General features: G+C 39.0%; 1 protein-coding gene across 1 annotated transcript in view; it reads left to right on the top strand.

The window, feature by feature from the left end:
• Positions 1 to 6,226: 6,226 nt before the first annotated feature.
• SLC3A1 (solute carrier family 3 member 1) overlaps positions 6,227 to 14,739 on the top strand; it is a 31,657-nt gene continuing 23,144 nt past the window's right edge. Inside the window, exons 1-4 of the mRNA XM_059943445.1 lie at positions 6,227 to 6,742; positions 9,455 to 9,634; positions 9,775 to 9,929; positions 12,536 to 12,661. Coding sequence (XP_059799428.1) covers positions 6,313 to 6,742; positions 9,455 to 9,634; positions 9,775 to 9,929; positions 12,536 to 12,661 — 891 coding nt within the window. The 5' untranslated portion in view covers positions 6,227 to 6,312. The remainder of the gene's footprint in view (positions 6,743 to 9,454; positions 9,635 to 9,774; positions 9,930 to 12,535; positions 12,662 to 14,739) is intronic.

Genomic DNA, 14,739 nt, shown 5'->3' with positions numbered 1-14,739 from the left:
ACCAGGGACTATAGTTAATAATGTATCAACATTGGTTCATCAGTTGTACATCAAATGTACCACGCTAATGCAAGATGCTAATAATAAGGGAAACTGCAGACGTAGAAGAGAAGAGGGGGGTATATGGAAACTCTCTGTAGTTTCTGTTCAATTTTTCTGTAAAACTACAGCTTCCTCTAAAAAAAAGTGTTAGTTAATAAAAATGAATGAAATATTGATACACACAAGATGGATAAATGTCCAAATAATTATGCTGAGTAAAAGAAACCAGACAAAAATTACATACTGTATGGATGATTCCGTTTATATAAAAATCCAGAAAATGCAAACTAATCTATAGTGATAGAAAGCAGATCAGTGGTTGCCTAGGGACAGGCATAGGCTGTGGCGCGTGAGGGTGAGGTAGGGAGGGGTAGGAGGGAGGGACTACGAAGGGGCAAGAGGACACTTTTGCAGGTGATGGACATGTTCACTATTTTGATTGTGGTGATGGTTTCATGGGTATATACACATGTTAGAACATCAAATCGTATACTTTAGAGTGCAGTTTATTGTATGTCAATTATCCCTCAATCAGTCTGTTTTTTAAAGGTCAAAGCCAAAAAGTAACCCAGCCATTTACTAATTTTCATGACTCTATAGTTGTTCATAGGCCAGTTTGAACACTGATCCCGGCTGGGCTCACTCAAGCGTCTGTGGTCAAATGGCTGGCTGCCTGGGGACTGGCTAATCTAGAGGACCCTCGATGGGAAGGTTCCAGAGTCCTTCCCATATCTCCCACATCCTGCAGCAGACCAGCCTGGGCCTAATCTCCCGGTGATGGCAGTGGTCTAGAAGAGGAGCACTTTTTAAAGCCTCTTTTTGTGTCAAGTTTCTTTTTGTGCCATTGGCCAAAGCAAGCCATACGTCTAAGTCCAGACTCCGTGTGTCAAGGGACTAAGGAATGATGGGGCAAAAGGCCATTAAGGGATACAGGGATGCCATTAATTAGCTACTAATACAATTAATCTATCATGTACCTTAATGTTTTAATTTGTATTTCTTTAATTCCATCAGAAAGGTACTTTTATTCAGTAACTTTTATGTGATGTTAATTTCTTATATATAACTTGCAATCCTTTTTAATCTCTTATTGAATGTAATTTAGCTATTGATTTTAAATATTTGCATTCATTCTTTATATGTAGAAATAGTAAGGTTTTGTCCTGACATCTGTCACATTTTCAAGTTCTGTTAACATTTCTTTTGCTATTTGTTTTGTTATACTTTGTTATAAAAATGTTTTAAAATAGTTTAACTTCCAGCAAAAACATGTTTAGATATTTTCCTTTGATTTCAATGGTTATATAAATTGAACTTCCTTCTCTAGCTGGGACAAATCTATTTTAGTGTTTCCTTCTACTTAAAACTGTTTTACAGCTGAGGTAACAGAGGCTCAGAGAAAATTTTGTCCAAGATCAAACAGAGAGCAAGTAGTGGAGGCAAGCTTGAATCTCACTCCCTCTGACTTAAAATTTCACTCATGAAACTGTATCAAGGTAAGAACATTTGGCTAAGTGATAAAAATCTACATTTTTGTGCAGAATGTACTTTCCACTTTTCTCTTTTACCCCCTCCCCCCTCCACCTCTTCCTTCTCCTCCCCCTCCTCCCCCCTTTTTTCATCCCCCCCTTTTTCTTCAGCATAGGGTTAGATCTATCTCTCTTTAAGTAACTACTTTTATTCATTTAATAATCTACCAGGCACTGAACTGGATGCTGGGAACTTAAAGATGACTATGCAGCAGATCCTACCCTTAGATCACAGAGGCTATAAACAGGTAAATGCAATATGGAAAATCTTTCTATTTTAAATGTTTACTAATCTGACAGGTTATATACTGCAAGTTATTTTGGTGGGTTTGCTGCTGAGTGGAAGTCTTTATGAGTGAATGGCTTTAAAATTCATTTAATGAATCTTAGTACATATATATTTTAAAATACATATATATAATATAAAAATACATTTTTTTCATTGATTACTGCTTTCTATATGTTTGTTTCTGTTTAACTGCAGGATGTTTCTGGGTCCTGTGATATCCTCCATTGTTCTGTTATCTGTTTTCTAGATAGTTCATTCTTCTTTGCTTTATTATTGTGATTGTGTAACTCACCTGGGATTTGAATTTACTGAGAGAGATTATCTTCATTATCTCTGATTCTTTGTTTTGATTATCAGAGTTAGCTCTTAAAGCTTCCTTAGTGTTCTTGTTCCTTATTCATGTTTAGAAGTTTTAACAGTCAGTGTTTTTGGCTTTCTACAATCAATATTTCCTTCTAAGTCACCTTGAAAGTAAGTAATACTGATACTTTATATTTGCTGGGAATTCTTAACTTTGTGGCTATCTTTTCCAAATTGCCGCCAACTTCCTCTTCTCTCCAGTGTTTCCATATTTGTTCATTGAATCCAAGTTTTCCTTCTGCTTTTTGAAGTTTGCTTTTTTTTTTCTCTCTCTTTAGTTTAAATCTCGAGTATGGGATGTTTATGAATTTTGGATGTGTGATGTTAGGAGGAGTCACCTTAACCTGAACTCTAGCACCTGACTGGAAGTTCTAGGTAGACTCCAAACTCAGGGTTTCCTAACTTACTTTTTTTCTAATGGAAGAGTAATACATATTCATTACAGAAAAATTAGAAAAATCGGAAAAAGTTTAAAGAACAAAATGGGTATCACCCATGACCTTAGAACCCAGAGATAAACACTGTAAACACTTTTTCTAATAGGACTTTACAAATCTACATGAAAAAAATTTTTTTTACAGAATTAGGACAACTACTTTATATCCTGCATTTTCCCCACTCAATGCAATAATGTGGGATTTCTTCCATGTCATTAAAAATCTTTGAAAATATGCTCAATGACTAATATTCTATAACATGGATGTACAATAATTTATTTAGCTAGTCTTGTGTCATTGAACATTTTGGTTGTTTCCAATATTTGTTGTAATAAATAACACTGTAATTAATAAGCCTATTATTCATAAACTTTTGTCCCTGTCCTGAATTATTTCCTTTAGAGTTTTAGAAGTGGAATTGCTGAGTTAAAGGATATGAACATTTTCTCCCCTCTTTTTATTATGAAAGTCATATATGCTAAGGACAAATAACTCAGGGTAAAGTATAAATCCAAGTATAAGTACAAGAAAAGCGTTCAGTCCAAGGATTCTCATCCTCATTCTCTTATTCTTAGCCTCCAGGCAACCACTAGCTGAAATTCAACATGCATGCACAAATGTGTGTGCTATTTTTTCCCACATGATTCTGATCATATTATACTTCCTCTCCTTATCCAATTGTCCAACATCACTTACTAAATAATCTTTCTTTTCCTCACTGACTTCCTCACTTTTCATATTCTAAATTCACTTCTGTATAGGGAGTAGGGGTCCATTTTTGATGACTCCAATCTGTTCAATTGATCTTTTGACTTATCCTTCTTCAGTAACAACTCTTCATTTTTCTGGAGTTTTTATTTTAAAATCCAGTAGAGCTAGCCCCATTTATTTATTTTTAGCCTCTGAAAATGTTAAAACTCATGATACACATTGCCAGATTACTTTCCAGAATTATTATGTCAATTTACACTGGATCCTTGTCAGTACTATTATCTTTTAGAAATTCTTTGCCAATGTGATTGAAAATGCTTATTTATTTCTGTAACGTTAGTGAGTTGATTTGTGTTAAATATGTTTACATTCTTTTTTTCAAGTTTCCCACTGACATTTTAAAATTGATATTATGAAATTTCATACATGTAAAAATATGTCTAACAATATATACATATCTTTAATGTTAAAAACATAAGTTCTTTGGCATATTTATTACCAATGCATTTCCCAGTTTGTCATAAGCTCTTCAATTAGTATGCTTTGTGATATAAAAAATTCAAAAATTTTATTCAGTCAATTCAATCTCCTTTTGTAATTGCTTTTATTGTTTAAATAATCCTCCCACCAGAGACTGGATAACTATTCCAGATTGCTTTTTAAAAGATTCTAGTTTGCATATTCTAGAAGTTCGAAGTATTATTGTTGTTATTGTTATTTTATTTTGTTTATAAATTTATTTATTTATTTATTTTTGGTTACATTGGGTCTTCATTGCTATGCACGGGCTTTCTCTAGTTGTGGTGAGCAGGGGGTGCTCTTCGTTGTGGTGCACGGGCTCCTCATTGCGGTGGCTTCTCTTGTTGCAGAGCACGGGCTCTAGGGGAGCGGGCTTCCGTAGTTGTGGCACATGGGCTTAGTAGTTGTGGCTCGTGGGCTCTAGAGCGCAGGCTCAGTAGTTGTGGCTCACGGGCTTAGTTGCTCCACGGCATGTGGGATCTTCCCGGACCAGGGCTCGAACGCATGTCCCCTGCATTGGCAGGTGGATTCTTAACCACTGTGCCATCAGGGAAGCCCCTGTTATTGTTATTTTAAATAAAATGTGGAGAGGTCAAAATGGGACATTTCTGTCATGAAATTGTATTGTTATGATGTAGAGTTTTCTTTGCATTTGTATGATTGAATACTTAGAACTTAAGTACTTATAATTAAGTTATTTTTATACTTTAAAATTATTGTAAAACTAGGGGTATTTTTGCATATTGTTTTTTATCCCCAAATAGTAACTGCATTTCAATTAGCGCCTGTTGTGAAAATTACCATTATGTGTTTGAGTGATGAAGCAATTTGAAGACATAAAAGTTAAATTCCTTTAATTTAAAAAAAATATACCACATGCCTAATTAATAATGATGAGAGATGCCAGTTATTGGATGCATTCAACAAGCTAGATATTGGGATTTACTCATTTTTAAAAATAACTTAGTGAAAATCAAATAGCTCATTCCTCTGTACCAATTACTGCTTCTAAGTAACTCTATAAAATAACAATAATATTAGGAATTCATATAACTTTCCTCATTTAAAAGAAAAAAAATTCTTATTCGATCAAATGAGTCATAGAGCTGTTTATTATATGTGCCACTGATTAAATGGAAGCCATGAATCATTGCATTCTTTTAAGGTTTTATAATCTTCTAGGAAAGCACACCTAACTTTAATGCAGTTTCCTCAGGGTTGCAAATTTGTATTTTATACTTGTCAATGATTCAACAACTCTTAATGCTTGCATTAAGGACTGTTTATCTATAATAAAGCACTTGAACTTGCTAGACATGGAATTCCCCATTCTGCCACTCTCACTTTGAAAAGTGCTTCCAAGAATGGACAGCCATTTCCTCTTCTGAAAATAGGAAAAACGACTGAAGGCACCTGGGGTCAAACTGAGCATACAAATAGGTATTTATCAGGTTGGCTTGAATTGAGATAAAATAAAATAGCTTTAGTAGCAAAGGTTTTGTTGTTCCCTGCCTCCAAATCCTCTTCCTCTTGCATTTATAGGAGGAGAAGAGACCTTCAAAACAAAAAATAAAGAAAAGCCCGTTTCCCCTTGCAAAATTTGGTGTTTGTTTCTTTTTCTGAGAGCTAGCTAAAAAGAAAAAAGAAATGTAAGCTATTTTTTTATTGTGGTAAAATATACATAATATAAAATTTACCACTTTAAGAATCTGTAAGTGTACAATTCAGTGGCATTAAGTACATTTACATTGGTGTGCAGCCACCTCCAGAACTTTTCATCAGCCGAAATGGAAACTTTATATTCATTAAACAAGAACTCCCCATGATCCCGCTCCTTCCAACTCCTGGAAACCACAGTTCTGCTCTCTGTCTCTATGAATTTGTCTAAGTACTTCATATAAGTGGACTCAGACAATATCTATCCTTTTGTGTCTGGCTTCCTTCACTTAGCATAATGTCTTCAAGGTTCATCCATGGTGTAGCATGTGGTCAGAATTTCATTCCTTTTTAAGGCATATGGCACATTTTGTTTGTCCATTCATCCATGGATAGACACTTGGCTTGTTTCCACCTTTTGACTGTTGTGAATAATGCTGCTTTGAACATCTGTGTACTCAATCAAGTAACACCTTAAATTGCAATGGAACCCTGTGTCCTCTTCCCATTTCCCCTCCTCTATGCCCATGTCCCAGTCCAGATCTGAACCCCTCAGTGCAGTGACTATAGCTACGTCAGCCTCACAGGTGTAAAGAGAATTTTTTAAAACTCCCTTTACCTTTACCCTTTCTTCCTTGGCTGGACAAAGTCCAGCCAAGTTCATTTATAAACCACTCAAAGCTCATTAACACGACCAAGCATTTCAGCGAGTTCCCTTCCCACTTTTGTTACTGCAGGAAGGCACTCCGCACGGATAAGATTGTGAAACATGGCTGAGGATAAAGGCAAGAGAGATTCCGTTGGAATGAGTATGAAGGGAGGCCAGACAAACAACGGGTTTGTACAAAATGAAGACATCCTGGAGACGGACCCGGAGCCGGGCAGCCCAGAGGACGGCCCACAGCACAACGCCGTGGACATCTTTGGCCCTGCGGGGCCCGAGTGGAAGGATGTCTGGCCCTACGCGGGGATGCCCAAGGAGGTGCTGTTCCGCTTCTCGCGCCAGGCCCGCTACCGGGTGCCCCGGGAGGTCCTCTTCTGGCTCACCGTGGCTTCTGTGCTCGTGCTCATTGCGGCCACCATAGCCATCATTGCCGTCTCTCCGAAGTGCCTGGACTGGTGGCAGGCGGGGCCCATGTACCGGATCTACCCGAGGTCTTTCAAAGACAGCGACAAGGATGGGAACGGAGATCTAAAAGGTGCGTGCCTTGAGAGTCGGGGGCGTGTCCGAGATGAGGTTGTAGGGGCCTCTTTCAGTTCTTGAAGCGCATTATGCCTGGGTTGTGCGGTAAGCACATTCCATCCAGTATGACTGGTCACGCCACGTTTCTCCTTGTTTATGATGTTTAAAAAGCCCCACAGCAGAACCCAACGGTTCTTCCCATATGATGAAAGGTTACTTGCTGGAGCCCTTTGAGCTCCCAAAGAGCTGTTTAGTTTATTGCCTGCTCGGAACCTTTGCGTAGTTGGTCATCCATTCTAACTTCTTACGAGGGCAAGTTTCCTCCTGAAATGTGTCCTGCTTCTGTGCACTTTAGAGTTGGTTATCTCAGAGTGACTGTTTAGAATTCCTTTTCCAGTGTGCACAGTGGCTGGTTTGGCAATCTGGTGGAGAGTTTCTGATTAGTGAACAAAGCATAAATAATATTTTAGAAAAAGATTAAGTGATGTCTTTAAAATGTGTAGGCTGAGCCTCTAAAGCTTGAATTCTGAGAAATGAAGGAAAGAAGAAAAGGCATAGAGTGGGTTGGTCATTACTTGAATTAAGGATTATTTAAAAACAATATCCATATTAATAAAAAAAGTAAAAAAAATTTAAAGTTATGCTAATAATTTCCTAGTGTGTTATGTGTGGAATGTCCTTATTATTTATTGCGTAAACAAGGACACAAGCCATACACAGGAACTGTCCCAGGCAGATTGGCTGATATGGTCACCCTAGTTAAGGGCAACAATAAGGAACAAATAAACGAATAAGGTAATTTTTGATAATGATATTTGGCTTGAAGAAGACAAAACAGAATGATTTAATAGAGTATGGGAAGTGGAAATGAGCTTAATCAAACTTTAAAATGTTATAAATGCACTCTTGAAATCTCCAACTTTCCTGATAACTAATAAAAGGTTTTTCTTTTTCACACTCGTGTAATTTTTCTCTTTTTAAAATCATCCTGCATCTTAGCTAATTGAAATATTTTCTGTCCTTCAAGATGCAGTTCAAACCCACTTCCTTCATTAATCTGTATTTAACCTCCCGATCAGCGGGTGTGCTCCCCTCCCCAGAGCTCTTGTGGTGCTTTGGACGGAGCACCACCTCTGATACTGCCTTGTAACATATCTGGGTGAGTTTCCTTCCAACCCCCAGCCCCCGGCATGGTCCTAGCACCTGCTTCTTACAAAGGAAATGCTTTGCAAAGTGATGTTTTGATGGAATAGAGCCCCAAACCCTAAACCCAAAAATACACTCCCCACTTCCTGGCCCTCCCTCTGTAATCTCCTTCTAAATTCTCCTGCAAAGGGCAACTTCTAATCACCTCTCACATTTGCCATTTCCGGTAACTTTTCCTTGAAGGACTCGCTCCTTCCTATAATTAATAGGTATTTTTCCTTGAGGTTGAGGGGGTTTTGTTGTTATTACTTGAAGAAAACGTTCCAGGTTTCAGTTCAGTTTACTGCCTTCTGTCCCCTGGAATGTGGGCCTGGGAGATCCCTTGTTTACTTTGTCTCTGTTCAGCCTCTTTGTTTTTTATCATCCTGTTCCTTTGTGCTGGTTTTTGATATAAATCAAAATTCTGACTTAAATCTGCCTTAAAATTCTTTTGTTGCCTTTCGACACTCTGTGTGGTCTCACAGCCATGCACGTAGGGGGACTGAGGTACAATGAGGACAAAGATATGCAGCCTGTTACAGGGGAAGAGCCCCAAGGCCAGGAGTCAGGGGACTTTGTGCTTTGGTCTCCGTGACCTCGGGCAGGCTGATTGTAGGAAGCCACATAGGGTCCCACAGAAAGTTACTGGAGACTGAATACCAATCTCAACTCTGGCTCTGCACTTAGGACTCTGAACTAGAAGCACCCCCCCCACCCCACTATCTGCTAATTATCCTACGAGGTCCCAAGTACAGTTTCATTCCCATATCTCTTCTCAGCCAAGTCTAGAATTCTCTTCTGTATAAATTCTTGGCTTCAGTGATATCCGAAGGAAATAGAATGTGGATCACATAGGTAATTGTCAGTTTTCTAGAAGCTACATTAAAAAAGTAAAAGAGAAATGAGTGAAATTAATTTTAATAATATACTTTGTATACTCCAACATATCTATGGTATCATTTCAACATATAATCAATATAAAAATATAAATGAGCTATTTTACATTCTTTCTCTTCATACTGGGTCTTCCAAGTCCAGCGCGTGTTTTACATTTACAGCATATCTCAGTTCAGACTAGTCACACTGCAAGTGCCTGATAGCCACATGGCAAGTGGCTATACACTGGACAGTGCAGCACAGACCACTTGACCATCAGGGGCCATGTATTATTCTTCTTTGTACCTTGGCACTTAGCCCAGCATCTGGCCTGGATTAGGTGCTCAAAAACCATGTGTAGAATAAATTAACAATAATGTAGTCTTGGTTTTAAGTATAAAATATGAACAAGCCACAGACAGATTTTTTAATATGTTATGCATCGATGTTAAAGGTCAAAGGTTATTGCTAGAAGACTAATTTGCTGTTGTTTGTAGAACTAGACCTTGCTATTTGAATTTCACTCATATTCGGCAAAACTCCAAATATTTCTGTCTCAATATAAATATTTCCATCTTAGACCTATTCCTTTTATTTTTAATCCTTCAACTAAAAAAAACCCAAACTTTATTTATTTATTTTTCATGGCTTTGACTTTTTCCTTCAGGTATTCAAGATAAGCTAGATTACATCACAACTTTAAATATAAAAACTGTTTGGATCACTTCATTTTATAAATCATCCCTTAAAGATTTCCGACATGGTATTGAAGATTTCCGAGAAATCGATCCCATTTTCGGAACAATGAAAAATTTTGAGAATCTGGTTGCAGCCATACATGATAAAGGTAAATTGAATGGAAGAGGGGTGGGATGGGTTAAGAAAAGCATTTCTCCAAATGCTTAACTTAAAGCATTTTTTCCTTCACTGTTATAGTATTCTAATATAATCTTATGTCCTAACATTTGAAATGTTTTCATTCATTAGGTTTAAAATTAATCATCGATTTCATACCAAACCACACCAGTGATAAACATGCTTGGTTTCAATGGAGTCGGAACCGGACAGGGAAATATACTGATTATTATATCTGGCATGACTGTACCCATGAAAATGGCAAAACCATACCGCCCAACAACTGGGTAAGTACCAACGTGCTTGATTTACAGAGGGAAAATGGGCAGCTCTTTAGTGATTAAACTGGTTATTTACAAAGCCCTGTTAAAAGAAAAAAAAAAAAAAAATGATGGGTATAGTTTATGGGAAGGGGAACAAGTTTCCCAAAGAAATAGAAATAAAGTCCCAAGCCTCCTAATCATTTGATTTTGGATTTGGATTTTTCATTTTATTGTAGAGCTGATGTATTTCAGCAAATTAAAACCTATGCTCTCTATTAACGTCTCCTTCCTTTACTTCCCACTCTGTCCAGCTTAGACTCCATGTCCTATTTGTTCAGTAACTGTCTTGCTACTCTTCAGACCCCTTTGCCTTTCTGGCTTTTTGACTCCGCTGTCGAACAAAACACTAGCCATAAATAAACCCAACCATCCATTTTCTCTTTACCTGAACCTCGGTATCTAAGCCTCTGGACACATTCACTGTCCCCACCTGAACTGATCCATCCACTCTTTTGGGGGAATTTTACTAAATCCAACTGATCAACATACCCTCCCGCCTCTTGCCTTCTCCCCATCTTATCACTCTTGGCAGCAAACTCTACTTTAAAGAAAGAACAGAAGCCATCACACCTGCCCCCATTCCCACCCTCTTCCTAGTCACCTCTTTTGCAGCAGAGACCGTATCTCTCCTGTCTGGGGTTACCAGACTTACAAATGAAAATCCAGGAAGCCCAATGAAATCTGAGCTTTAGATAAACAGTGCATAATTTTTTAGTGTAAAATATTGCATGGGACATACTTACACTAAAAAAGTATTTGTTGTTTATCTGAAATTCAGATTTAATTGGATGTCTTATGTTTTATCTGGCAACTCTACTCTTGTCCCAGGACAGTCCCTCTGCCCACTCTAGTTCACCTTCTCTCCTGCTTTCTGCAGAGCCTTTTCCTCTGGATCATCTGTCCCCACTCCAGGGCCTCCTTCTTGACCTCCATAAACATTTAAAGAGGCTGACTCCTGGGCATCAACTTTTAGATGACCCAAGGGCACTCAAAGGACACGTGTCAAAGCTGACTGTGTGATCTTCTCCTCCAACCTCCCGTATCCCAGGTTCCATGAATGGCACTAATGTGCAGCCTGGTGAACAGGCCTCTAGCAGGTCCTGGCACTTTCACCTCCCTAATTTTTCTTTTCCCTGATCCACCACCTTTTAAAGTGGTGATGACATTAGCAAACATTTGCTAGATGCTTACTGTGTGCCAGGCTCTGTGCTAAGTGTTTTATATTCATTAATTTATTTAATTCACCCTATAATCTTATGAGTTAGGCTTTAATTCCTGTTTTGCAGATGAATAGACCAAGGCAGAGAAATGTTAAGCACATTGCCCTGGTTCACAACTAATAAATGAAAGGGCTAAGGACTGGATCTAGTCTAATTTTTACCGAGTGAACATAAATTGGTCTTAATTTTACATTTCTCTAATTGCTAATGATTATTATCTAATTACATTGAGTTCTTAATTTTACATTTCTCTAATTGCTAATGATTATTTATCTAATTACTAGTTATTAATGTAGTAGTTGCCTAATTACTAATGATGTTGAACACCTTTTCATCCATTTATTCACTTGAGCTTCCACTTCTGTGGAACACCTGTTTAATGGTTTCTTTCCCCAGTTTTTTGTTGGATTGTTTGTCCCTTTGAAATAGATTTGTGGAGGGTTTTTGTTTTTGTATTTTGTATACTGATCTTTCTGTATACTGATATATACTGTAAAAATCTTATCCTGGTTTGTATCCAGGTGGGCCATGAGGTGAGCTGGCGAGAGTATGTTTCCTCAAAAGGCATCAGCTACTACTTAGCTTGGGCCAGTTGTTGCCATGGAAATGTGGACCCAGTGTGACTAGGTCTTCCAACTAAAAAGAAAATATTATGCAAAATCCCTCAGTTTGTAAGTGCTGTCCAGATGTTCTCTTTAGTGTGAAATGAACAAATGGCTCAAGACAGAGCCCTGAGGAACCCTCACACAGGTTCCTCCTTCTGGAAGTGCCACGGACATGAGCATTTCTAGAAGGAGGAAAGTAGCACCCACGTCAAACGCGGCTGGGAACCAACACTTGAAGTTGCTAGATTTCTTTTATTCCCGAGGACTAGTAGAGTTTTAATTTGAATGATTCTAATACTTTTCTGAGGATACAGTTTAAACACTTGCTCTATCTGGATTCAAGCTCCAAGACCAATACAATATGTCTTTCTCCCAAATTGGCCACCATTTGCTTTTCTTCACAAACAGGATTCCAGAGCCTGGATAGAAGATTCAAGAAAATATATTAGAAATGTCTGCTCCTTAAGTTGGCCTTTGTCCTGCCTTTGAGAGCACTGGTTTCATGTTGTGGTTGTTGGGAACAGCTTCTACTGTACACACACATCACAACCACACTTGTGGGGCATTAGGCCAGGGGATGGCATTTTTGGGAATTAATTTACCTAGTGCTCTCGCTAGAGAAAAAATTCTGGGGATTTGTGCACTCAGTCCTCAAAGGGCCGGGATGGCAATGATCATTCCTTTGTGGGCGATACCATCATAGGAACCGTGCTAAGCAACTGATTTGCTATTTTCTGTTTGCTAGTTAAGTGTATATGGAAACTCCAGTTGGCACTTTGATGAAGTACGAAACCAATGCTATTTCCATCAGTTTATGAAAGAGCAACCTGATTTAAATTTCCGTAATCCTGATGTTCAAGAAGAAATAAAAGTGAGTATAGACACCCACACAAACTTCTCTGTTACATGTGTGCTTAAATGGTTATTCGATATACTTCGTGTTAAAAAACAGTAATTATGCGGGCAAAATCAAGCAGTGCAATTCAGTTCTGGGATTAAGGTGTCTGAAGCAAATATAGACTCTTAGATATGTGAGTGGCTCCTTCCTTCCTCTAACCCAAATAATCGAAGTGGGAGGGAGGCAGAAACACCTGTTGCCTTAGCTCTGAGACGCTCCTCTGCCTGTGACAATGAGCTGGTGCGGTGAGGTGAGGCCAGAATGGGGGCTCGGAGGTCCAGCTCCTGTGTCCGGACCCGGCCCACCACTGGCTGCAGGGGGCTTCTGGGCGAGTTATTTGACTTTTGTGTGTCTTGGATCCCTCATCCATGAAACACGATTGATTGCAGTCTTTGTCTCAGAGAACTTTTAGGAACATTAGATGAGATAACCCATGCAAAACACTTCTGTATTCACTCAGTAAATATCAACTTATTGTCTGCTCCGTGCCAGGTCCTGTTCTAAGCAATGGGAATGCAGCAGGGCATCAAAGCCCTGCCCTCAAGGAATTCCCAGTATCCTGAGGGGAAGGCAGACAATTAACAACTAAATATATAACATGTCAGGTGGTGATGAAGGCTTAGGGTAAAGAGCCTCGGAGTGCCAGGGAGAAGTTGGCTCAGAGACACCACTATGTTGAGGTCCCATTTGCACAAAAACCTGACATTTGAAAGGGAGTCATGTGAACATCTGGGGGAAGAGAATTTCAGGCAGAGAGAAGAGCAAATGCAAAATTCTCTGGGGGAGACTGAGCTCCACATGTTTTAGAAACGACCTGGGGGCCGGTGTGCAGGGCTGCCAGATACAGCAAGTAAAATTACAGGACACTCAGTTAAATTTTAATTTCAGTTAAACAGAGAAGTGCAATATTTGAGACATTCTTCTACTAAAAAATTATTCACTGTTTATCTGAAATGAAAACTTAACTGGTTGTCCTGTACTTTATCTGGCAACCCCACCAATGCACTGCAGGGAAATGAGGGAGAGAGTAAGGGACCTGGGGTGCAAAAACGAGGGTGGGAGCTGATGCCGCGGGGCAGTGGATGCTGCTGTAAGGGACGCGTGCTGAGTTAGAGACGGTCCTCTGTCGTCCGTGCACGGGAGAGCTCCCTCAGCACCCCAGGTGAGAGCTGATGGGGCTCATCCCTGTGTGGTGGCAGTTCCAGCAGCACATGGCACATAATTCACAATAAACTTTAGCCATATTGTTGTTTCCATTATTGCTGCTGCTTCGGCTCTGATGGGCAAGAATTTAGGTTAGTGGGGTAGTGCTCTGAGGTAGGTGAGGAGGAGACCCAAACAGAAGAGGACAGGGAGCTGTGGGTCCCTTTCTACAGGTCACCACGTCAGCCAAATCGAGAGGATGCAGGCTGCCAAGTTGGAGTCACTAACAACACCTGCACCTTAGTCTGTTCTTGTTTTGTTTTTAAATAACAGCTTTATTGACGTATAATTCACATACCATAAAATTCACACCTTTCAAGTATATAAGTCAGTGGTTTTAGTATATTCACAGAGTAATGCAAGTATCACTACTGATTTCAGAACATTTTCATCACCTCCAAAAGAAACCCCATACCCACTCAAAGTCACTCCCATGGTCCCCTCATTTTCTCCCCCTGGGCCCTGGCAACCACTAAGCTATTTTCTGCCTCTATGGATATGCCGGTTCTGGACATTTCATATAAATGGAATCATACAGTATCTATCTAAATGTCTATGATCTGTATCTATATTTATAATTTGTATTTAACTATTTGAGAAACTGTTTTCCAAAGCAGCTGGACCATTTTACATTTTTACTAGCAATACATGAAGTTTCCAATTTCTCTGCATCCTCACCAACGCTTGCTATTGTCTGTATCTTTGATTATAGTCATCCTAGGAGGTGCGAAGTGGTATTTCACTGTGGTTTGGATTTGCATTTCCCTGATGGCTAATGATGTTGAGCATCTTTTCATGTGATTATAGTTTGTTTGTATATTTTCTTTGGAGAAATGTCTATTCACATC

This window comes from Balaenoptera ricei, chromosome 13 (genome assembly GCF_028023285.1).
Source record: "Balaenoptera ricei isolate mBalRic1 chromosome 13, mBalRic1.hap2, whole genome shotgun sequence".
Lineage (NCBI taxonomy): Eukaryota > Metazoa > Chordata > Mammalia > Artiodactyla > Balaenopteridae > Balaenoptera > Balaenoptera ricei.
The sequence above is the reverse complement of the archived record's forward strand: the minus strand, read 5'-3'. Positions and strand labels throughout refer to the sequence as shown.